The sequence below is a fragment of the Cavia porcellus genome, unplaced genomic scaffold (assembly GCF_034190915.1).
Source record: "Cavia porcellus strain 051 isolate PalLab524CR breed Dunkin Hartley unplaced genomic scaffold, mCavPor4.1 scaffold_28, whole genome shotgun sequence".
Classification (NCBI taxonomy): Eukaryota; Metazoa; Chordata; class Mammalia; order Rodentia; family Caviidae; genus Cavia; species Cavia porcellus.
In genome coordinates, this window is record NW_026947511.1 from 3,909,181 (window position 1) to 3,935,723 (window position 26,543).

General features: G+C 37.9%; 1 protein-coding gene across 2 annotated transcripts in view; it reads right to left on the reverse strand.

The window, feature by feature from the left end:
- Positions 1–26,543, reverse strand: part of Ide (insulin degrading enzyme) — a 93,080-nt gene that overhangs the window by 12,606 nt on the left and 53,931 nt on the right. Inside the window, exons 11-19 of one of the 2 annotated variants that reach the window (XM_013143788.3) lie at positions 24,091–24,194; positions 15,701–15,803; positions 13,415–13,537; positions 10,556–10,638; positions 6,146–6,290; positions 3,892–4,002; positions 2,822–2,942; positions 1,291–1,382; positions 103–214 (exon numbers count right to left, since the gene is read on the reverse strand). In XM_013143788.3, the coding sequence (XP_012999242.1) occupies positions 103–214; positions 1,291–1,382; positions 2,822–2,942; positions 3,892–4,002; positions 6,146–6,290; positions 10,556–10,638; positions 13,415–13,537; positions 15,701–15,803; positions 24,091–24,194 (994 nt within the window). Of the gene's footprint in view, positions 1–102; positions 215–1,290; positions 1,383–2,821; positions 2,943–3,891; positions 4,003–6,145; positions 6,291–6,767; positions 6,913–10,555; positions 10,639–13,414; positions 13,538–15,700; positions 15,804–24,090; positions 24,195–26,543 lie in introns of both variants that reach the window. The other variant, XM_003462389.5, reaches the window with a different exon arrangement.

The window sequence follows — 26,543 nt, forward strand, 5'->3', positions numbered from 1 at the left end:
TAAAACAACATATTATCATCCAAATGAACCCAGACTCTTTGCAATCACCCACATTATTACATCCAAGTCACCCACTCCCAAAGTTGTAGCAGTCCAACTTACTGTCAGGCAGCTGAACTTCTCTATACCGAACTAGCTGACTTGGAAGGAGAGGTTTTGTATGAGCATGTTCAATGAGGGTATCTTCAACCATCTGCATAATTCCTAATGCAGCCTGGGAAAGAGATATCACAGAGCATCACAAAAAACAAAAACATACCTTCTCTTTGTAAATAAAAACCATTGTATTGGGCAGTCCATTAAAATATGAAAACAATATGCTTATAAAATAGTTTAGTTTATCACAAAAATGGATTTTGTTTTGTTTTGTTTTTGAAACAGGATCTCACTACAGAACTCAGGTTGAACTTGAACTTACTATGTAACCTAGACTGGCCTCAAACTTGCAGTGATCCTCCTGCTTCAGCCTTCCAAGTGCTGGGATTACAGGCGTGCAACACCACACTGGGCATAAAAGTGAATTTTAAAATCTTATAGTCACTTACTATTCAAATGGATTAAAATTCCAATTGTCAGTCAATACGGTAATAGTGAAGAGCAGCAAGACAATCAGGTTGGGATTATCTGACTCTGATGTTGCAGGAAAAGGCAGCGCCAAAGCTGGAAATGCATTGGTAACAGAAAATTGTTCCCAACTGACTTTCTTGAGCACAGATACCTGGAGTCTCACCAAAGTTAAGGAGGCAGGTGTAAGGCTTCACTGTGAGTGAAACGATTTCAGCAAGCACCATGTCTCTGCCGCTTACTCGCACCTGGCACTGGGCATACTGTTCTGGAGGTAGTGTGATAGTGATGGAGAGTGCGGGCCCTTGAAACAGACTGTTGAGGAAATTCTGTAGCACTTGCCACGCGCTGCGGACCTGGCATGCGCTACTAATCCTTACAACTCATGAACTAGCACACAGTAAAGACATATACAAGGGATCACTTTTCTAACATCTGGCGGGGCCAGGGCTTGAATATAGCATGTGCTTCTCCAGGAGCAGGAATAGTTCCTGCCTTTCCTTCCTCTGGGTGCACAGGCAGACAACAGCTGAGAAGGCGGTGAGGAAGAAGCCCCTCACGTGACCACCGTCACTGTGTCCCGTGCGCCCTCTCCTGCTTCCTCCACAGGAGAGAAGGTGAAGTGAGCCTTCACGGGCTCATCACTGTGGTAACAGTTTTGAAAGACTAGAGGAAAAGCGCTTTGTACAGTGACCCACAAATGACTGCTAACCCTCAGCTACTCACCTGCTTCGTTATGTTTCCATGAACAAGGGCTTCAATGTGCAGGCGTGACAGGAGCTGGGGTATGAAGGCTTTAAGGCGCACAAGGGTGACATCTATAAAGGCATAAGAAACATAAGCTCTACATACAAGTTTAAAAACATAAAACAAACACTTGGTGTAGTATTTGAGATAACTTGAGACTAGAAAAAACTTGCAAAAATATTGCAGAGTTCCTTTATTCCTTTATACCCGTCACTCCATTTCCCATTTTTTGTTTGTTTTGATTTTTTTTTTTTTTTTGAGACAGAATTTCACTATGCAGTTCAGGCTGGCCTCAAGCTCGCAGTAATCCTCTTGCCTCAGCCTCCTGGGTGCTGGGATTACAGGCATGAACTACCATGCCTGTAATCTGCCTAGATTTTCCCTAATGTTAACATCATTCATAACTCTGATAATCGAACCTAAGCAAATAACACAGAGATAATACACCTGGACAGTCAAATGACTTAGAAATCAGGGCAAGGAGGTAGAGGAGCCAGTATCAGATACTGACTGAGTGATCTCTAAAGTAAGTCACATTGGGCACTCTTGATTACCATTCACAATGATCCTCCCGTCTCAGTCTCCCAACTGCTGGAATTACAGGTGTGCACCTCCATGCCCAAGCTCTGCATTTTACTTCTTATTCTTGGGCAGGTGGAAAATATTTACTGGTAAAGCAATATTGGGAAGTTGAAAATATAAAGCAATAATAAAGGGTGATATTCACTAGGAGCAACCCTGAAAGAACTTCTATTCCTCTCAGTGGGCATTCAATAGACACATACTGAGCGGGTAATATACTAGATAGTAAGTAAAATGAATAAAAGGCCGCCCTCAAAGAATTTAGGACTGACTTTTAAGCAAAATTCCAGAGAACTGGTGGGCATGGTGGTTCACACCTATAATCCTAGCACTCAGGAGGCTGAGGCAGGAGGATCCAGGAGGTTGAGTCAAGCTTGGGCTACACAGTGAGTTCAAGGACAGCCTGCACTACATAGCAAGACCTTGTCTCAAAAAACAGCAAAACAAAACAAATCCTCCTGAAAACTACATTTGAGATTTTAGGGGGAAATAAACAAGAGACCAGTCTTCTGGCTTTATACATTTTCTAGTTCATAGCTGAACAGCTCTAAAGATTCCAGGGCATGAAAAAATGCCCAGCTCTACTTGGTTGATAAGAGTTCAAGTTTAGTTTACTTTTCCTTTCAGAAGAGTTCAGCATTAACAAGGGAAGTGGTTGGGTCATAGTACTTCGTCATCTGTAGAAACCTATGAGCAGTAATTACTAACTATGTGGTGTGGGTTGAAAATAACAAATGTAGCTAAATTGCCTGAATGCAAAAGCCTCTTTTAATAAAAATTATACATAGCTGAATGAAAGAGAACTACAAGTTATTCAAAAGTATAAATATTTGATATTACAATAAACTGAGAAGATCCTAATTTAAAAAATTTAAGAGAGCTTAAGCATTAATGATAGCATTAGACTTTAAAAAAGAACAAGTCTCACCCTCCAGGGCATCCTTTAACTCATCTTTAGTCCAGGCCACCTCTGTCATCAGCAAGCGGAGGTAGTACATGGCATGCTGGTGAGGCTGCTCCGCCCGGAAGTTGTTAAGAGACCGCATATACTAGTGAAAGCAGAAATTAATCTTATGAATCTTTAAAAACTCATTTCAGAAGATTAGCTATAACCAAACTTCATTCTGTGTAAATTATATGTTACTGGGATGAAGGAGTATTTTCTCCTCCTGAAACTAAACATTTAAGAAAGGGGCCTACTCCTCTCCCATCCTTAAACTGAAGGGCACGCTTTTTCATTGCTCTGGCTGCATGTTTACCCCTGACATCCACATGTACTATAACTTTGGAAAACTTTACTTCAGCTCATCTGATCTTAAAGGGGAGAGAAGGTACTAGACAGTGAACCCAGGGCCTGGCCCAGGCTAGGCAAAGACTCCACTGCTGAGCTAGATTCCCAGCTACTACAGGAATGTCTCATCTCTCAGAAAGTTATCCTAATTTTTCAGGGACTCAAGGCCATCGTAAAAGTCTTGATAAGCAATCAACATGGATATACATATATATATATATATATGATCTTCAAATGAAAATTAATGGTAGTTTTGTGTACAATAGTCACAGTTTAGTCGTGAAAGTAGCTATCCATCTTGTATTTGCAACACTGGGTCAAAGAAGAAGAATTTGAGTGGAAGATACATAAAATCTAAATAGTATGCCCCGGTGTGACAAAGCCCTTGTCGCAGGGTTGACCCTAGTCTACTCAAATGTGTTCATCTAAAATAACCGGGAGGAAATCTGCAAAACATTTCAATCTATGCTTCTCTTGACAGTCAGCTCCGCAGTAGCAGCGGCAACCACCCTGAAGCTGTGGAGAAAAGGGTCAGGCACCCTCCAGGGTCTCTGGGCTTTCTTTCTTAGTGTAGGATTTAGCAATGAGAAAGTGAGATGAGGATAATGAATGTTTCCTATGCTCTAAGTCCCTTATCAAAAAAAATGCATAATATGGTAATATTACTTTACAAATTAAAAAATACAATAATGAGTTGGGAAACTTACTGCCTCTTTGATAATTTCAAATCTTTTTTTATCAATCTCAAAGGTAGCCATTTTCTCAGTAATCTTCTTCAGCAAAATTGGCTGTTTGTCATTGTAACCCTTCACAGAGAGCTGTGGAAAGAGTTCAGGGAATTAAAAGTCTAAAAAAAAAAAAAAATCCAACAACTTTCAAGTAAACATCTTAACTTGACTTTTAAATCAAGAATATCCTAAAATTTAGAAAACTTCAAAGCCAAGTATATTAAGATGAAAATGAAAAAAGAAATGGAATAAATATAACTTCTCGGTTTAACCCTGAGAAGGGTAACACTGACCATCTTTATATTTATAACCTAAAGTACAATTTCAGCTTTCCTAATCAAAGTAGATAAACTCATCTGATATTCTATTATGATGATACACATGATACCATATCAAACTTAATTACAGAATGTATTTAAATTTTAAAAATTTATTTATTTTTGGTACATCCCTAGCCCTTTGTTTTACTTTTTATTTTTCAGAAGAGGTGTTGCTAAGTTGTTCAAACTGCCTTGGGTGTGGCACCATACATGGCTAGAATGTGTTTATCTTTTTTTAGTGTTGAGGATTAAACCCACGATGTTATGCACTCTAAGTATATACTCTACTGAGCTATCACCCTTAACCTCTACATTTTATCTTTAAAAAAATTCTAATGAAGGATAGCCTTAAACTTTTTATAGGTATTCTGAGAAAGTAAAAACCACAGAGGACTGTTATCTAGCTAATAACTGGACATATCCCAAAATATATCCATTTATATTTTAAAAAATCATCTTTGGAGCAATCAGGCAACCTGTTTCTGTATGACATGGCACGATGCTATTCAGTCGTTCAGTGCTACTCAGTAAGCAGCCACAGTTCTATCCATTTTCCTATTTGATGAGTTCTGTTGGTGTCCCAAAAGTCAAAGGCAGACCACCGTACAGATCATCAGAATTCGGCCTTGAGATAATTTACATTATCTCTGAAAGACTCGTACTTTCAAAAGCAGGGGATAGGGAGGGGCTATATTTCCACACTGTGACACCCAATACTAACACTATAGTACCTGGGAAAGTCTGCACCCTATGAAGAATGACAGGAAAGAACCTCAGTAGAAATGAAGGCCACAGGCCATGCACAACAGATCATGCATCACAGGGACTAGGCTGACAATAAGCAGAAAGCCCACTGTATCAAAAATAAAAATTACTTGTCTTAATGATAATATTCTGCTTAAAGTCAACAGTAAAAACCAAAAAATAAGCCAGGTGTGGTGGCACAGTCCTATATTCCCAGCATTTGGGAGGCTGAGGCAGGAGAATAGTTGCAGGTTCAAAACCAGCCTAGGCTACAAAGTGAGCCCAAGGCCAGCCTGAACTGCATAGAGAGATCCTGTCTCAAAAGACCGAAAGACCAAAAAACAAAAAAACCCAGAAAATAGATTTACTGCTTTTTGTTGGAGTTAATTTTGATCTGAGTCTCAAAATTTCTACAGATGCTGAGAATGATCAGATTATATTCATCCTTATAAATTAAAGAAAATCTACCAGAAAAATTATTTATGTGAAAGAAAAAGCCACTGAAAAACGTGTTTAAAAATGTACAACTTTTGTGTGTTAGAATTTTTTTTATAAAATTGAGTACTCAGAAATTGAATTTCAGGTGTTTACTAAAACGTATTTTTCAAAAAAAGTGAATAATGAATGTGTACCTTAAAAGAAATGTTAATTTGTATAATTAAGGTTGAAAACATACCAAAGACATTCCTGAGAATCTTTTATTTTTTGAGATGCATTAAATAATTCTTATTTTAAAGTGCATGCAGTAATGATGCATGCTAAAAATAGTCAAATGCATCTGAACAATGGAACTTTCTACTCCTGTCCACAAAAATAAAGATTATAGTAAATAAAATTTAAGCACAACAATAACTGGATGTTTTCAAATTATAGATGGTAATGTACTAAGACATACAGGTAGAAAAATATGCTTTTGGGATTAGTATGTTAAACATCTCAAGCAGAACAGGCAAGTAAATATAGTGCACACACATGTTCACAAAATGCAGTCAGCTTTTACTCAGTCATTTATTAGTAGAACTAACTACTAATCTGAGTTCTTCAACCATAAAAAAGGTGCAAAAAAGATCAACCATCTTGTTTAAATCTGCAGAAGTTAATAATTTTCCCAAGCTTGGCATAATGCGTAGACGGTGTGGTGCCTTTCCTCTGGTTTTCATTTTACTTACAAGTATTGCATTCATCCCTGAGGCAATGTCATAGCTCAAACCTGAGAGGCGTGCTGCATATGTATACTCTTTTAAATCATCCTTCAATAACCTGAGAAACAGGTATGTCATGTTGCAATGGAGAGGGTCAGCATAAATGTAGCGACTAACAAAAAGAAAAACAAAAGAGATGCTTTGATACCTCAAGCAGTGGCATGATAATGAAGAAACATGACTGAAGAGTATGAATATGCAGCCTCATGATTTGGATTTCTAGGGAAACGGTACAGGCAATCTCATTTTACAAAGAGATTTCATTCTCTTGTGCAGAACATCAAGATTTCAGATACACAGAGTATGATTTAAACCTAAATTGGAATCCAATTTTGTTTGAGAAGACAATACGATGAAAGATGTTAAAGAAAATAAAGAAATCAAGAAAAGTCTGCCTAACAGGAATGGTACATAGCTGGATACTTAAAATAAGAGCTAACTTAAAAATTAAAACATGGAGAAAATGATTAGCCATAATGATTTTTTTTTAAAAAAAGAAATTAAACTCATACCCTCAGTCAAAAATGCTTCCATCAAATCAATATAAAAAATGTTGATGAGTGGAAGGCTCTAAGACATGGGTACTTACATACATCCCATAGATGGTATTTTGGAGGTCATAGCTCAAGCCTGCTAGCTCTGCTGCATATGCATACTCGTTGAGTGAATCTTTGAGGAGCTCAAGGTACAAATAGGCCATGTTACAGTGCAAGGGGTCCACATAAGCAAATGGGCTGGAAGAAAATGTTGACAATAAAATAGCTGATTTATTACTTCCCAATGTGATGTGGCCTTTGGAGATGGATCAAAAAAGTATTAATTAATATAATTTCCAGAGGATATGGTTGAATTCTCAAGTCTGTTTCTTCTTGTCATGAGAGAAAAAAAGATGTCTGAAAAAGAAGCCTGACATATGCCATGTATGTGTCTCGGTGAAGTGAGGAGCGAGAAAGAGCTGCCTACCCCAGTGGGTGGGCAGAACAAGACGGAAATGCAGGCCCTGAGTGGGAAGGGGCTCAGCGCATGCCCGTCCCTGGGCTCGTGGGGAAGCACAGCTGGTGGAGGGGCTACGGCACTTGCAGGTTCTTTTATTTCTCCAAGCAAGTCACATCCCTGGGAGACAGGAATATGAGGTATAGAAATCTGCAGGCTATAAAGTTTATATATATATATACACACACTATATATGTGTATATATATATATAATCAGTTAAAGGAGAAAAACTAAGAAAAATTGTAAAAATATTATCTTATTCCTGAGTATTCCTCAAATCAATAAAGCTATAGAATGATCAGTAAAATCTTAACTTCACTCAAAATTAGGGGAAAAAACGGAAAAATATTTAAGTAACAAAGAATAACAAAATAGAGAAAAAAAAAACAATTACAGAGTATGTAAGAATTAAATAGATTCAGAGATCAACTTTCATTTTCCAGATAAATCTTCACTTGTCAGCTAGGAAATATAACTTCCTCAGGTTACCTGGGGTGGCCAGAGCAGAGCTGGATTCAAGTGCAAGTTCAATGTTCTACTCATCTGAGTATATGACACTTCTTACTTTTATCACAAGTAAAAAAAAGATTCATTCATTATCCAGTTATCTATTATATGCTTAACTACAGTGCTAGTCTCTTCTCTAGGAGAAGAAAGAGGAGATCAGGCTAAGTCCCTGACCTCACAGAACTTAGAGTCTAATTGGAGAAGGAAAAAAACTTTAAATCTTGTATCAGGTGGGGACTGTGCATTGAAGAAAAATTAAATGAAGCAAGGGGAATAGGAATGATGGGTGGTGGCAGCAGGGAAGGAAGACTGCTAGTTTTTGTCCTGTCTTGTTTTTTTGAGGCAAGTTGTTGTTATATAGCTCAGGCTGGTCTCAGACCCGTAGATTTCCTGCCTCAACCTTTCAAGTGCTGGGATTACAGGCATGCACCACAACACCGGGCCGATTGCTGATTTACAGAGATGGTTCATCAGGCTGCCTGAGAATGTCGACATCTGGGTCTCTACTTGAAGAAAGCAAGAGAGCAAGTCCTGTGGTCCTGAGGTGGTGAGGTGGAGGACCTTCCAGGATGCGGGGAAGGCTATGCTGCGGACCAGGCAGGTGCCTGATGGGCTTTTTGGAGGCAAATTAAATGCTTCGCTTTATCTGTAGCACAGTAAATATAAATATGGTATGAAATACTGATAGAAAAGTCAACAATTTAATCAGAGCTAATAATAAACCAAAAATAGAGGTAAAATGCTTAGTCATTTAGATGACTAAAATTCAAAGAGAAAATTGTACATCTATCACAAGGTTACCCAACTGAAAAACCTACAAGCATTCTCTGCCTTTTACTTTTTTTAAAACATAAAAACCAAAAATAAAATTATTTCCTTCTTTAGGCAAATAGTAGCTCAGAAACTTAAAACATACAAGTCATGAAAATAAAATAATTTAAAAAGACAGTGCTCAGCCTCAGAGGCAATTGTGCAACATTTAGGAGACAGTAAAAAGCCAGAAAAGCCAAGTTTGGGAGTTCAAAGGCACATGACTCAAGCTCAGAATATAATTCCGACAATTACCCTAAAATGCTACATCCTCATATCAATACACTGCTTCAGGGCCCAAGCTAACTTTTAAAAGACAGTATGATTCAACTGCAATACATAAAACTCAGATTCGTCAGTTTTAAAAATACTATTTTGTCATCAAATACTGTATGCTTAAATATGAAAGGGCCAATCACAAGTTTTAGAATCTGTAACTAGTCAAAGCACCTGTAATGCTAGCACTGTAGGAAGCTGAGGAAGAAGGATCACAATTTAGAGAAACTCTTAAAAAATACTTCATTTAAGTGCATAGGAAACTCAGCAGCAGCTACCTCCGGGAAGACCTGAACAAGACAGGAGAGAGGTTTGCTGGAAGCAAGTATTTTCAGTTCTGCAAATTGCGTTAGGTAGTTTAAAGAATATAAAAATGTTAAATAATATTTCTTAATCATAGCAGCAAAGATGGAAAAGTAGTGACAAGCTGCTTGAAGTGTTAAGAATGTCACTCTCAACTATCAAAAATAAGCTTTTATAGTGCTCAACCAACAATAAGCCATAAACAGCCCAGGTTTAACGTTAAAATACTAAAAATCTTAGTGTAGTTCTAGAACATATGGACATCTAATGGTGTAAAACACAATATATATAGCCCTACAATCTCCACAATTTTACTGATGGAATACTAACCGTTTAAAGATTTTTCTTCCCTCTTCCAAAATCAATACACAACTCATTCTAATTTCATGTCAAGACAACCAAATAATGAAAAACTAAAACTAATCATGTTTTAAAAGAATTTGATCACCCTCTCGAACATTATTACACAATGATAGGTCTATTTCACACAGACCATTAAATTTTAGAAATATAAAGTTATAAAGTATAAGTATGCTGGGTGTGGTGGCGTATGCCTATAATCTCAGCACTGGGGAGGCTGAGGCAGGAGGAACCTTATGAGTTTGAGGCCACCTTGGGCTACAAAGTGAGTACAAGGCCAGCCTGAACTGCAGAGCAAGACCCTGTCTCAAAAAGACAAGATAAATACATTAATTAAGTTACAAGGTAAAATTTGAACTGGGGATATACTTAATCACATAAGTAAACAGAAGAAGACAGAGATGAACTGAAGATGTACTGAGAAATCATTGCAGCAGTAGCATTATTCATAAATTTGAATAAACATTTTCCCCTGGTTATTCTTTTTCCAGTTCTAGGAATAGAACCTAGGGTCTTATATGTGGTAGACAAGTACTCCACCTCTGAGCTACTCTCCAGCCTTTCGTTTATTTTTGATATAGGGTCTTGTCTTGAGCTTAGGAGCCTCCTGCCTCAGCTTCTTGCACAGTTGGTATTACAGGCATGTGCCACAGTGCCTATCTCTTCTTATTAAATAATTTTAAAGTACTCAAGCCAGAGAAAGCTCCAGATCATTAAAGATCTGGAAAGGATTTAAAGTCATTTTATAACTAGTACCCCTTTTGGGCACGTTCCAGGAATATAAAAGAAAGAAAGAAAGAAAGAGCCCAAATTATTTATTTTTTTCTCAGTATATCTTCTGGGTTTGATAGTTTCTCTGGATTCCAGAATCCTAAAGGGCCAGAAGGTCTTCCTAATAGTACCTAACATAAATCATTTTGGTTAAAGGGCACAATCATTAATGGAAAGGAAGATGTGCCGGTAACTCTAGTTAATTAATAACAAAACAATAGTCCTTAGCAACAGTGTTCTCTTGTCTGGGAAAAATAAACTTAATTTTTAAAATTTCTACACATGGATGTTAGACCAAACATAACTGCTGATTTTTTTTTTTTTAGCAGTTTTACAGCTAGATGCATGTTACATACCTGAAAAATTCAAAGTTGAGACAAGCCTTTGGCAAGAAAAATTTATCATCTTGTTTGAACCATAGTTTGCTCATAGCTGTATCCTACAGAGAAACAATTTAGTTAGAGAAATAAAGGCACATTTAGAAAAACATGTTCAATCAAATCATCACTCAGGAGGCGGGTGACAGGTCGAGGTGCAGAGGTACACTCCTGTAATGCCAGGCACTTGGGAGTACGAGGTGGGAGGATCACAAGAGTGAGGCCAGCCACGGCAACTTGGGGAGACTTTGTTTCAGAAGAAAAGGGGGAAAAAAGAACAAAAACCAGATGAGTATGCACTCACTTGTAATCCCAGCACTCAGTGGGGGTAAGGCAGCAGGACTGCTCTAAGTTCAAGGCCAGCCTGCACTACACAGTGAGAACTTATCTCAAAAACCCAAAACCAAAAAGAAAAAGAAAAAACAAACAAAAGCAGTTGAGGTTGTAGCTCAGTGTTAAGAGCACCTGCCCAGCATGCACAAGGCCTGGGCTGACTCCTCAGTACCAGGTTATCAAGCAGAAAGCTGCAGAGAAGACTGCTGACTCCATCAACAGCAGGGAACCCGCTTTCTATATCCCCTCGATTATGCAGAGGGGCGCACACTGGAGGAGAGACAGAATGGAGAGGCCAATGCCAACTATCTGATCCTCAGTCTTCTGGGCACCTGGAAGCAGTCGACGCTGGATTCCTCTGCAGAGGACCTGTGGCAGCCAGCCTCCACAATGACCCAGGCCAGCCTTGCCTGCTGGGATTCAAACCCTTACGTAGTCCCCTGCCCACAGAGGACTAGTCTGCTTAACTAAAGGAATCTGAAAGAATGATACCTCTTGAGATTAAATTTTACAAGATTTTGTGGTTTCTATCTTGATCACTCACTCTCCCTTTTTTGGATCAATCATTTTGGGGAAGCCAGGAGCCATTCAAGCAACTCTATGGAGAAGTCCCTGTGGTAAGAACTTAGACCTGCCATCAATCTCATAGGTGACCTTGGCAGTTAGCCACACTTCCAGCTGAGCCCGCCATGACCCTTAAAACCCTGCCCAACAGCTTGACTACAATCTCATTATACAACCCGAGACAGAAACACTAAGACACTTCTGGATTCCTCAGAAACTATGGTATTAGCATAATAAATGTTCATTGTTTTAAACTGTTAAATTAAGTGACCAAGGATAGACGCATAACCCCTACCTTGACTCTCCTGTGCTCAGATTTTCCTAAGAAAGGCCTTAGCCATTCACTTGAAACTACCTTGAAACTCTAGCAAGAGACATAATGGTTTAATGTTCTCCTTGGTTTACTCTGAATGGCCTATTTAAAACAGGTAAGGCCTGAGGAAACATAGCGTGCTTAGCCTACGCAAGGCCCTATGTTTGATCCCTAGCAAATGCACCAAAAAATCCTAATAAACAATTGGAGAGATGAAGATTTCTTTCTTATAACTCAGTATACAACTCATTAAAATGAGTAATTTTTCTCTTTAAAGAACTATAGTTAAGTCATTAATAATCTAGCTAATCAAGATAAATTAACTTTCATGTTCCTACATACCTATTCTTGTCTCACTGACTTAATTTGAATATAAGGTCATTTGAAGATAAAAATGACAAGATCTATGTCTTACAGTCATGAGTTTTAGTTTTTAAGCTTAGAAAGGAGAATGTGCTACAATAGTTTGATATATTTTTTACACTCTTTACTCAAAATGTGAAATAATGACATGAAAACACCATTCTAAACAGGGCATAGAGGTGTACACCTGTAATCCCAGCACTGTAGCGGCTGAGGCAGTGCAATCGTGAGCTCATGCCTGGGCTACACAGGGAGTCCCAGGCCAGCCTGGACTACACAGTAAGACCCTGCCTCAAAAAAAAAAACAAACAACATTTGGAAGAAGAAGGGAAAAATTCACTTCTCAATCGCCTTCCCCACTTGCTTGGAACTCCATTAACTTAACATGTGCCACAAACAGAAGTTTTTTAAGGGTAGGAAATCCAACCACTTTCTTCAGACAGACTCTTTTCCAGGCTATAGAGATTTTTAAAAAATCTCTTTCATGATGCAGCATAAACCTACTTCCTTTCTGAATCTTCAGTGGACACAGAAAAAGGTGGCTATCTTTCAACAGACTTGTGATTATGTCCCAGTTTTTAAAAAAATCTTATTAAAAAAAAAAACAGTAAAAGGGGGCAATTAATACAGAACTTCAAAAAAAATAAACAGTAAGAAATCATTAGTTAATAGATTACATTTTGTCACCTTAGAAATAGTTGTTCAAGTTACAAAATTAAAGCATACAAAGTGGAATGTCCCAGTTTTTTTTCTCCAGAAAAGATAGCAATTCTCTAGATTCTACATTGTTTAGTAGTTTTGTTTGTTTGCTTTAATATTTTATCCTTTTAATATTTCTTGCATTCTTTCAGCAATATTGTTGACATTCTTAAGATGTGAGCCTCTCAAATCAACAAAATATTAAGTACAAGAAAAAATTCCTATTGGGTGTACCATACACACCTATAATCTCTGCACTTTGGAGGCTGAGGCAGGATCCCCATTAAGTTTGAGGCCAGCCTGGTATACGTAAGCAAACTGAAGGCCAATCTGGACCACACAGTGTGACCTTGTTTCAAAAAACATAACTTCTTTTGTTCCATAGGTCTGCCTTTTCCTCTGTTTAAAACTACTGATTTTACTGAATCTGGTAGCACATACCTGTGATCCCAACTACTTGGGAGGCACAGGCTGCAGCATCATCTGACTCAAGGCATTTGAAGACAGCCTTGGTAACATGGTAAGATCCCATATTAAAAACAAATTCACCAGTTTTAATACATTACCTTAATAAGAGCAGGGTATGACGTGGCTTCTTTTTCTAATGCTACAATCTCAAAATTCGTGGGAATAAATTCATTCTTTGTTGGAAGTTTAAATTTCCCATTCAAGTCAGCATTTTGCCATTTCTAGATGAATAAAAGATAAATATATAAAAGTAATTAGAATCTCATCCAAAAGTTTAAAACAGTATCCCATCTCAAAATTCAAGCGAATGGGGCCAGGTATATAGCTTAGCAGCACAAGTAACTATCTGGCAAGCACAAGGTCCTGAGTTCAATTCCTAGTACCAAAGAATAATAATAATGATGATGAATATATATATTCAAGCAAGTATTTAGGAGATGTCACATGGGATTCTTGCCCATCATATACAGAACGGCTGCGACCAGATCTGTTGGTAGGTTTTCATGAAACTTGAGTTAGTCTTGCTAGTGTTAACGAACATTTTGCATTCACCTATGTATATCTTTCTTTTCCACATCTCCAAAATGACTATCTCAGGTTAAGTAACAATCCAAAACTCTGGACCACAAGAGAAGTTAGCATGTATGAAGATTAGGTTCGGTCTAGTTCTTTAAACAATAAAGAATAACCTGTAAAGGGTATATAGTCCCACAACTGATAGACCACAGGCCATTTAAATAAGAGTTATACTTTCAGCTATGTTATGTTACTTCCATACATGGCATGAAAGTCTACAGGGGGCTTCTTTTGCTTCAGTAGTTCTTAAGACCTGGCCCACATTTCTCCCAGATGACCATGTGAACCTTGAAGTGAACCAGTAATTTTAAGATGAAGTTAAGGACAAAGTGAGATTTAAAGCTAAATTGGTACAAGCCACAGGTTGGATCTGTCCTATGGGCTGGATCCAAAAGCTAAGTGGGCTAGAATACAGACCACTGACTGTTGCGCCCTAATCTGTAACTGCTTCTATTATTTCAAACCAACAGAAAGGGGAACTGACTAACAGTAACTCAGTCCCCAGTGGATGTGGCATACTCTTAAAGATGTTACAACTCTGTGTTGGTCTACGGGTATGTGTCACTTGACATTGCGATGATGAAGACACAGGTGGCATATTACTTAAGCTTCAGTTTAAGTCTCCAGAATTCTGAATGGGAAGGAGTAGGAAATAATTTCACTGCTGAACTCTCAGATAATTTTTTAAACCTTCCATTGAGGCTGGGCATGATGACTTCAAAGTGTGATTCCAGCCTGGGCAACTTATTAAGATCCTGTACAAAAAAAGGTCTGTGGAGGAGGTTGTAGCACAGTGAACAGCATGCACAAAGCTCTGGATTTAAATCACAGTACCATTAAAATTGTGTCTATACAGTATATCTACATGTATATCTATCAATATCTGTATTTATCTCTTATCTGTCTGATCCATCTATCTCCATATCCATTCATTAAATACCCATTTGTTAAGATACTAGTGTCCCTCACAATTTAGAAAGATGGATTAGTATATACTCCAGAGGGCTTTAGTGATCTCTTTCCATCCTGTGAATGTCAGAGATTTCTACAGTACAAGCAATGATTCCTTTATTAAATTATTTCTCTTTTCTGTGAAATTAAAAAATATTCATTTGAGTTTAACTAGAATTTTTCAATCTGCTATTTCTGAATTTATTTCTATTTCCCATTAATGGACCCCTAATGGAAAATAAAATGAAGGATGGGAAGAGAAAGAAAGATAGACAGACAGACAGACAGAAATAAAGAAAATAAAGAAAAGTAGATTAAACTCTAAAGCAAAATCTTAATTACTGATTACTGTGATAAAATGAATCTGGTAAATACAACTGTTTTGAAATAAATCATAGTTCTCCTGTGTGAACAAAAAAGCCCAATGATATGAGACATAAAGTATAATGTTCCCTAAAATACAGTGATTAGACATCGTGAATCCGGGAGAATGCTCCTAAGTGGTGCTTTCTGCAAGACCACGAGCTTTCTGGAGGCCCTGCATCTGCCTGTCTTTCATGCTTCCTACTTCCTCACTTTTTCTCAGTTTTCTTAGGGTCTTGCTTGTACTTCGATGTTCTTTGCATAAGCGAGGAGTCTGTGTTACAGATCCAGACTCTTGGCAGACACACAAGAAAGTGGCCAGAGGGCCATTTCTTAAAAGCCTAAGCTGCAGTCCTCCAGCTCCTGTCACTCTTCCGAGGATGGTGCAGCTGACACTAAGCCATCACTCTCTATACTCCTGGCCCTGGGTTGGTAGTTCTAGGGAGGTCAGGTCTCGTGGTTCCACACATAGCAGGCTTATGAGTTTACCCCACCTTAATGACTTCATCTGGTATAGCTTCTTGTCTGTAGTGGGTTCCATACCACTCTTCGGTGCGATCAGTTGTCCCTTCAAAAGATTTGGAAACAACTGCAACCCTAGAGATATATGAAAAAAAACAAGTAGGGGAAAAAATAAATAGTAAACTCATGTTAATACATAAACTTACAGACTGGCTCAAAAATGTAAATAATATGGAAGAATGTGTTGTGTTTCTTAAAAACTAATACAATTGTTTGTTTGTTTTGTCATTTTGAGACAGTCTCACTATGCAGTTCAAGCTGGCCTTGAGCTCACTTTGTAGCCCAGGCTGGTCTGGAATTTACATTGATCCTCCTGCCTCAGCCTCCTGAGTGCTGGGATTACAGGCATGTGCCACCATCCCAGAAAACCTAGTATATTCTGAAGGGTTTGGCTGAATAGGCAATTATAGGTTTGTGTAAGTTTTAGATTACGCTCCACATTATCCTCTAGGTACCCTGATTAATTTTAGTATATAAAAGGGCTTATTATAGGAGAGATACTTCTAAATATGGTGACCAATTTTAAAACAAGAGTAGAGAAAAATGTATTTAAAAGATGGTCCTTATAAAAAAAAGTACTCTTCCCCAAGAACACTCCAGCCTTAGGGTTAAAAGGAATGGCTAAGAAAACATGTCAATTCATATAGAGAACAGAAAGTTACAAATGTAGTACAGAAACTTTATTACTCGTTAGGCTTGTACTCTATGTTTTTTCCTACCAGCGAGTAGTATCAAATATATTTAGTGCACGTAGAATGCCTTCCTAATGCTAGAGAAAAGGGGGACAAGATCAAGAAATGCCTATCTTATGATTTACTAAAAGCGTTCTTTGATGAGAGAGCAGAAGGAGTCCAGAAAAGAAGTTAAATGGGGTAAGGGGCTTAAAAGACAAGATACAGTTAAATGTCTCAAAAGATATGAACCTAAGTTTACAGGAGTAAAGGAGCAAAAAGCACCTCTATCAGAGGAACTTCACAAGCTCTGCCTGTGAGCAACAGCAAGGGTATTTCAGTCTCTGCGGCCTCTTAACGATCTAAGTTGGAATCATTACACTCACACCAGTGGACACAATCCTAGGCTTAGGCCAAGCCTTCTTTGAATCTTGTGGATAAACAAATTCTAGCAAATAACTTGGATGGTTTGATACAAAGTCAGCTCTGTTAGTGGTTTAGCTTCTCTCTTAAGGCCCAACTCAAATAAGTAAGATCACGTTTGTACTTGCGTCTTGTCACCTATACTCCCAGATTTGGTTCTGGCCTCTGAATGTGCCTCCTGGCTGAAAGCCTAGGAACTCCCATTCATTTTCAAAATCCCAATGCCTGTATTTCAAACCACTGTCCCTTTCTGTAACTGCTGGTTGTCTTAACTACCTTCTATTTGTTATTCACTCTAGACACAATGTTCTACCTGGTTGACCGGATTTGGTCTCATCACCTGCTTTATGAGATATCCTAGGTCAGTGATAGTGAGACTTTCAGAGCTTGCAATGATATAAACAGTCTCCTGTGGCAGTGTGACATAGGTTCATCACCACTGTCCTAAGCAATCTGACTCCCACGTTACTGAGCATCCAGCGTTAGGTGTGCCTGGTCTAGTCCACCTGTCACTGAGCACTACTAGTTTTAGAACATGGGCTAGGTAAGAATGTTCCACAGAAAAACAGAAACCACAGCATTTAGCAGATGGAACAGCTCTGTGATTATGTCCAAAAGGAAGTGACACAATTTGGTAGTTCAAGTACCCTGCATGTAGCACATGTAGACAAGGCAGAACTCACATGGTTACATGAGGGATGTGTGGTGTTCATTAAGGACATTCAGTACATGACAGAACCCATACAGACTTAACCCTAAAACACTGCTTCTACTGTTGTTGATTTCTCAGAAAACGAATAGATTATCAAAAATATGAGATGATTGATGTGGGAAGAGTTTACTCACTACACAGATGCCTTTGGTTTTCCTGGATGGCAGCCCAGACATTAGAATAATGGGCAAGGGACTGATGACAACTTAACAAGGACCGAATAAAGTATTCAATTTGCAATGGACTTGCCCTCTGAAAAAAGAAAACTTGAAACCCAATTCTAAGAGAGAAATGAAAAAGCTCAGGGAACCACGCCAAACCAGTGATCTGGAGAAGACTGCATGCAGAAAGAAGCAACCACTGAAGGCTGCTGAGGTAATGAGAGAAGGAAAACCTGTCACAAGTCCTTCTCGCAGGATTCCAAAGTCAGTTTTCATAGAGTAAGTCAATAAATACTGGTTTAAGAAAATAACCGACTTATCCAAAATCTCCTGAGTACTAGGTGACAAAACTACAAAACTAACCACTGGAAGCTACCTTGGACATTGTCCAGGGAGTTGCATCGGTGCTTATAAAACTCTACCTTCTTACGTTACAAGTTTTGTTTACACAAAGTATATAATAAAATTCAACAGAATTTCTGATGATTCTTTTTCTTCAGCATACATAATTACCGTGAAGAAAATATTAAAAGTTTTTAATTCCCAAGTCAGTGTATGTTCTAGATGTCGTTTTTCTATGCCATTTTAATCACATAAGTAAAACAAGCATAAGTTTTAAACCTTGATGAAATCTTAATTTTTCAATTTTCACGATTTCATTACTGTTTTTGATGTCCTAAGAAATCTATTAATATTTTAAACATATGTTTTCTTCTAGAGTTTTACAGCTTCAGTGTATAGTGAGGTCTATATCTTACTAATTTTTGTGAATTATGTAAAGATCAAATTTAATTTATTTCCTACGGGTAGGCAGCTAGTAGAAGAGTGACATTTGTTAGAAAGACTTTCCTTTCCCAACTTAACTTACTTTGGCACCTGTGAAACTACAGTAGTTTTTGTCTTCATCACCAGTGTGAGGCTCATCAACTCCCTCCCACAGTAAGAAATTCTATGACCTCCCCGACATAGAGACCAGAATTTCTCTTCCTCAAGGTCTGCTACAGAAGCTCTGTTCTTTCCTTGGTTTTCTATAATGAAGTTGGTCATAAAGAAACTCTCTGATGTGCCCTTGTCTGATCGCAGGTCACAGGAATGTCCTCATCCCAGAGGGTCCTGCCCCGTGTCTTGGCAAGAGGAATGCAGCACAGAGGGGCACAAACAAGGCAGCCCTTACTGGACTGGCCCTCTCAGGCTATAAGCATTAATCATTAATCTATTTTGTCCAATCACTTTTCAACAACACTGTCCTTGCTTCCACCATGTGTATGCAATGAAGTCTCCATACCTCTTTAAAGAACAGACCTAGGAGAGCTGAACACATAGAAGCTCCAGGAAGGTGATTACCTGGAGAGGATACGGAAGCTCTGTGCCTTGTTTCCAGTACCTTAATCTATCCATCTCTTCACCTTTGTAATGTTTTCTGTAAAAAACTAGCAAAGTAAGTGTTTTCCTAAGGCTTATAAGTCAAATAGAATCTAAGAAGACGATTGTGGGAACACTGATTTACAATCCGTTGGTCAAAAGCACAGGTAAAACAACCTGGGGTTTGAGACTGCATCTAAAGTGGGGGGCAGCACACTCTTAGGGCTTCAGCTAACAATCTGTAGAACTGACACTATCTCTATACAGATAAAGCTACAAACAAACTGAACACACAGCTGGTGTCTGCTACAGAAATGCTTGCTTCCAGGTTTGGAAGGTGACTGGAACTGACAAGCAAATAGTCCTGTATGTCAGCCTTGGATGACTACCCAGGTCCACGAAATGAATGGGCATGGGCTGCACCAACTAGACATGTTCCTCTTGCACTCTCAGAGGCACATAATGGAAAAAGAGCCACTGCCGGCACACTAATCCGGCCGGTGGTTGTGTGGCGGGTCTCCTGCACACGGCTGGCACCTGAGGATGACACTGGTAGCTCTCAGGAGCTATGAGTGGATCTCAAGGAGAATAAACAATGCTCAGAGTGCTACAGAAAAACCAGAACAAGATGAATTTGGAGAGCCGAAGTTCACTCATGTGGACCAAGAAACACACTATACAGACCACAGTGTCTCTCAAAAGACTCCTGCGGGCAATCGACATAAAAGTGGAATAGCCAACTGGCTGTCTAAAATGGGAGGAGATGTAAACCTGCAGGGCTGGCTTACAGCTGTCATGAGTGTGTGCTCACACTCAGCATAACCAGGACCACAGGAATGTCATCAATACTAGACAGCCCTTCATATTTATAGTAGATCTGGGGGACAGGGGGTATGACCACATAATTGTTGCTGAGAGAAATACACTAGTACAACAACTTTTTCTTCTCTTTATATCATCTCAGTTTCCCCATCCTGCCTCCTGATACAGTGATCAAAGGATCAGGGCTACAACTTCGAGTGTTGGAGGCAGGGATGAATCCTAAACAAGAAACAACTCTACACCTTTAAGTGAAATCTCTTTCAGAATTCCTAAACCTAAGATAGGGCAGAACTGTGCCTTCACCCCATTTGGCAAAGTTAGGGGTAATAGTCAATGCTATCATACTGCCTTCTGGTCAGGACAGTCCACTGCTCACGCATGTACGTAATTCTACATTATTTACACTTCAAAAGAGGCTCAGAAAAAGAGATGTCCTTGCCTCTCTGCTCTACGGTGCCAGACGCTTATGTTTCCCAAGACCATTTTTACTTTTAGAACACAACAAGACTGAATGGGAGCTTGAAAATCTGACTGGTCTCATCCATGGAGACACGGTCACAAAATGTGATGATAACTGGATTTATTATTAATGACTGGATGAAATTATAGTGAGAGGGTGGTACATTTAGACCTACATATCTATTTGATGTAAAATGGGTATAAAACTGGGGATGATTAATTAAAAGACCTTCTTATCTCAATTTGATTATGTTGCTACATTTGTCAAAAAATCAACTGATAGTCAGATATGGCAGCTTATAAGTCAAATAGACTTAAGCGTTTGCCTAAGTCTATAATCACAGCACTCCGGAGGCTGAGGCAGAAGGATCATCATAAGTTTGAAGCCAGCCTGGGCTGCATGGTGAATGCAGGGCCAGCCTAGAACTGCATAGCAAAACCCTGTTTCAAAAAACCCAAACAACAACAACAAGAACAACAAAAAGTCAACTGATAAATTGATGAGTGGCTAAGGGAAATGTGGTAAATATACACAATGGAGCCCTAATCAGTCTTGGACAAGAATTCTACCTATAAGGTACATTACAGAAAACCCTGAGAACATTAATTAAATAAACCAGGCACAAAAAAGTGTATGATTCCACTTGCATGAATTATTTAAAGTAGCTATATTCAGAAAAACAGCATAATTGTGGCTACTATGAGGGGAAAAGGGAAGTCATCATTTAATGGATACAAAGTTTCAGTTTTGCAAGATGAAAAAATTCTGGAAGTCTATTTTGCAATGTGAATACACTTAACATTATTGAACTACATAAGAAGTAAATTTTATATGTATTTTTGCCAGAACTTGAAAAAATCAATTGACCCTCTATGCATGGAACTATTTCTGGACTCTGCTCAGTTTCAGTAATTTCTTTGTCTATTTATTTGCAGTTACTATAATACCTTAATTATATCACTTTATAGTAAGCCCTCAAATCCAATATTTTATGCTCCCCAACTTTTTTTTTTTTTGCAACAAATCTAAGACCTATACATAATTGTATAAATTCTGGAATCAGCGTAACAATTTCTTTTTCTTTTTTGGTATCAGGGATCAAACTCACAACCTCATGCTTGCCAGGCAGGCGCTTACGCTGCAGAGCTAAATCCCCGGCTCTGGCTTATCAATTTCTTAAAACAAAACAAAAGGAAGTGAAGTGAAGCAAAGCAAAGCAAAAGACCTACCAAGCATTTTGATTGTGACTACACAGTTTATGAATCGAACTGGGAAAAACTGACACTGCAATAATCTCAAATCTCTTACTTTCCCTTTTGTTTGTTTGATTTTTGTGATGGAGTCTCACTATTCAGTTCAGGCTGGCCTCAAACTCATGGTGATCCTCTTGCCTCAGGGATTACAGGGGCCACCACACCTGGGTTGATGTCTCCTAATTTCTGAGCAAAATTTATTTTTTCTTTTATTTAGGTCTTTAATTTCTCTTGACACTATTCTGTGTTTTCTTGTGTAGCAATCTTATTTACCTTTGGCTAATCTAATTTCTAGATATACTAGAAATTAATTTCATAGATATATTATGTTTGTATGGCTGTTAAAAGTTTTCCTTTTCTTTCTTTTTTCTTCCTTCAATTTTTTGAGACAGAGCCTCACTAGGTAGTTCATGCTGGTCGTGAACTCATAATGTAGTCCAAGTTGGCCCTCAATGGATGATGATCCTCTTGCCTCAGCCTCTTGAGTGCCACCAAACCTGGCTAATTTTTTCATTTTTGTGGCTGTATACTGAAATGAAAATGATGCTGGTATACTGGCCTCATACCCTGTAACTGCTAAATTCACTTACTGATTTTGGAAAGATAGGATGGCTTCCTTAGGATTTTCTACATACATAACCAAGTCATCTATACACATACCACTCTAAACCATTTAAATTATGTAGATTATATAGCCCATCTCTACCTAAGGTACACTTCTGACATGCACAACTTGATTTATATAAGTATTTTATCTTCAATTTCCTCTGCTGTTTACTGACTAGAAAGGAAAGAGCTCCTGATCATTCAAATTCCTTGGTTTTAAATTATCTAGAGGTAAAAAAGAACAGTGATATAAAAAGTAGAATAAGCTGACCAATCTTTAGCTAGTGGTAACTTCTATCATTAGCAGAACTTCCCATATTATAATCAATTCTTGAGTAAGATTAGGCAACAAATATGTATAGATTTAAAATATCATCATGAGACTGAATAGGACCTGTAATATAATCTACTGTGATGGGAACATGAAACCAGAGATTTAACTTCTATACAATTTCAGGAGTCATTATCATTGGAGAAGATTTCTAAATTTTGACCTGTAAGCCGGGCGTGGTGGCTCACGCCTGTAATCCCAACACTTGGGAGGCTGAGGTGGGAGAATCGTTGCGAGTTCGAGGCTAGCCTGGGCTACAAAGTGAGCTCAAGGCCAGTCTGAACCGCACAGCAACCCTGTCTCAAAAAAACCAAAAAAAAAAAAAAAAAAAAAGAGAGAGAGAGAGAAAGAAAAATTTTGATCTGTAATGTAATTTTAAACCTCAGAAAGAAAGCATCTTATTATAACTTAAAAATTCTAAAAGTCTGACAGTTATCTGTACTCACTCATACATGCTATCCTTGTGTAAAATATTTAGCCAAACCCCAAGAGCTGCAAGGCTCAGAGGCACCCCCTGGTGTTCACCGCTGCAGCTCACCTTGGTGGTGGAGGGAACAACTCCTACCCACCTGGTTCCAGACTTGCATTAGTGAGTCAGAATATAGGAGAAACGGAGTTTGAATCTGGTTTGATTTTTTTCCCTCTATATCATTGCTATCCCGTGACTTTAGAAACATGGGAGACCTATGCAAGTGTTACTATTTTCTGCATCCCTACAATAAGCCCAGCAAACTGAACTCTAAAAATTAGGTCTAAGAAACAAACCACCTGGAAGTTGTTACCAATTCCCTTTTAATCTTAAGGCAGAAACATGTTGTGGCTACAAGACTTTTTAGGTTGACTTCCCTGTAGTAAAAATACTTTTGCCATTATTAAAGCTAAAACTTTTGATTCTTGGTTAGCTACTGGTTGTCATATTCTGAGATCATGAACCTTACTTTCACTTAAAAAAAAAATGAGAGAGGGTACCCTTGCTCACTTATAAAAACCAGATAGGTGTGGGGCTGGGGATTTAGCTCAGCAGCATAAGCGCCTGCCTTGCAAGCACGCAGTTGTGAGTTCGATCCTTGGTACTGATAAATAAAAAATAAATTAATTAAATAAAAAAAAACCAGATAGGTGAACTAATTCTTTGGTCACATGAATAAAGATTAACCTAGGTCAAACAATTTACTGTATTTCATTCATGATAATGAAAGATTTTTTAAAAAACATTTTCAACTTTAGAGTAATTCTCTCAAAACAATCTTGGGTAGGGGCTGGGGATTTAGCTCAGCGGCATAAGCACCTGCCTTGCAAGCACGCAGTCGTGAGTTTGATTCCCAGTATCAAAAAAAAAATAATAATAATCTTGGGTAGGGGGAAAGTAAGTAAAGAAGGTTGGCTATAGGTAAGAAAGACTGGTCACGTAATGACTGTCAAATTTTGGGCTTGATCTATTAGATTATTCTCGACTTTTGGAATCATGAAGAAAAAGTTTCAAAGCATTTTCTTTACAATTTCTAATGTTCTAAGCATTACTGAAAATTTAGCACATAACATCAAAATCTAATTGACTCACCGGACATTTTCTGGCCTGAGTTTATCAAGAACCATCTCTATCAAGTCAGGTCTAAATTCTTCCAGTAAATATTCAGCTGTGAGTACTTCTTCTAAGGGATAATACTTTGAAAAAGGAAAATAAAATAAATAAAATTTACAAAGTTATGATAGAGCACGAGATCTTTAACATAGTGAATTCATCATTTTATACCCCCATCTTCCTATAAAATTTTTTTTTTTAAATTTTATTTAAGGAGAAAAGAAAAAAAAAGCAAAGAAAGGGTACAAGTTATACATATTTGCAGAAAAAAAAATGAACAGTAGGAAATCACTAGTTAATGGATTACATATTGTCATCTTAGAAATAATTGTTCAAGTCACAAAATTAAAGCTTGTAAAGTGGACATTCCATCAATGATACTGCAAACAGTTCTGTTCAATGATCCAATAAAACTCTGTGATATCATTTTCCATCCTATACACTTAAACATACATGCAGTTATATAGTATAGAGCACTTTCTTTTCCTCTCTTTTGTACAATAACAATTACACATTTTGGGTTTCATTGCTCCCATGGTTCTTATTACTTTTTTGGAAGAGAGTAAAACCAAATGTGACATAACAGAACAGAATCGGTCAAGTCAAAAGGGTGGACATAATAGATAATGTGAAAACATAATACAAGGTGATCAACAATCGTTACCATAATGCCTCCCGCTATCTCTAATAGAATTGCCTATACCATTAGTTATAATACAATTGAACAAAACAGTAAAGAATAAAACCGACAAAACCAAAACACTGGAGACATTGTAGGTCTTCAAAAATAGATAAAAGTCAACGAGAATGGGCGTTATAATGAATCTCATTATCTTCACAGCTGACGCCTAAATTTTCGAACCTGATACTATCCAGCAAAACAGAATAGGGGAACCTCAGTCAAAAACAAGATGGTGAGAGTAATACAGAGCTTCAAATCGAGATAATAGAAAGTCAAAGTGGGTTACTATAATATATCCTGCTATTTTTTTCCTTTAATTAAAAGGATAAAAATAAAAAAGTAAATAATGGAGTGGAGATTGAGATAAAAGAGGGCATAACAACGAAACAGCACAGATCAAAACATAACCATTTAAGCAGAATAGTGTTTCACCACCAGATAATCCTGACCTAAAAGTAGTTACCATATTATCTCTTTCCTTGAAATCCTTGAGTACAACTTCGTATACTGCAGGATTAAGTATATCAAAACAATGTAAAACCATTTAAGAGAATGACAGCATTACAGAGTATTTAGAATCGACTAACAGAAAATGAACAATGGTTTCTGTATAATCTCCTTGTCTTTAAAAGGTTTTTGCTTATACTATCGTACATAATAAAATCCAGTAAGATACAACCTATTTGGACCATTGGAGACAGAAGGACAAAAGCTAGATGAGACTTCAAAACAAGATGATACTAAATCAGTATTACCTATTAAGATGTCATTTTCTCCAAAATAGCTGTTCCTATCATCCAATCTTCTCTGCCTCATTTCTGTTGAGCTCTTATTCTGTCAGTAGCTGTCAGTTTGTCTTCTTCACTTTGTTCTCTGCTCCATTCGTTGTGTCCTCCATTATTTCAGGACTCTTTGTATTTTTCTTTTTTTAGAATATCCTGCAATACTCTCTGTAGAGTTGAATTGGTGGTTGCAAATTCCCCCAGTTCCTCTTTATCCTGGAAGCACCTTGTTTTTCCATCAATTTCCAGGGACAGTTGTGCAGGATATCTCAATCTTGGCTGGAGATTATTATCTTTCAAAGCTTGAATTATTTCCCCCCACGCTCTTCGTGATTTGATGGTTTGTGCAGAGAAATCTGCTGTAATTCTGATGGGTGCTCCCTTGTAAGTGGTCTGTTTCTTGTCTCTGACAGCTTTTAATATTCTGTTCTTGTATTGAATTTCTGGAATTTTTATTATTATATGCCTGGGTGTTGCTCTGTTTGGGTTGTAGGTAGCTGGGGTCCTGTATGCCTCATACATCTGAGTATCTTTACCTTTTGCTAAATTAGGAAAATTCTCCTGGATTATTTCTGTGAGTAGCTTTTGTAGTTCATTTGTTTGTGTCCCTACTTCTTCTTTTATGTTCTTAATCCTTAAGTTATGGATCCTCTTATCATCTTCTTGTCTTTGTATTATTGCTGTTTGTTTCTTTGTTATTTTTAAGAAGTTTTTCATTTCATTCTCCCATATTACAATTCTGCCCTCCAGTTCAGATAGTCTGTCCTTAGTTTCTTTCAAGCTGTTATGCCAGGCTTCGATAGACTTCTTAGTTTCTTGGTAGTCCCTTTGAACCTGCTTCACGTATTCTATGCTTTCTCTGTTTTCTCCATCAAACAATTCTCCCCTCTTTTTCTGTTCTTCCATTCCACCATCTGTTTTTTCTTGGGTGGTGCTTAGTATTTCTCTAACTATTTTGCATACTTCTA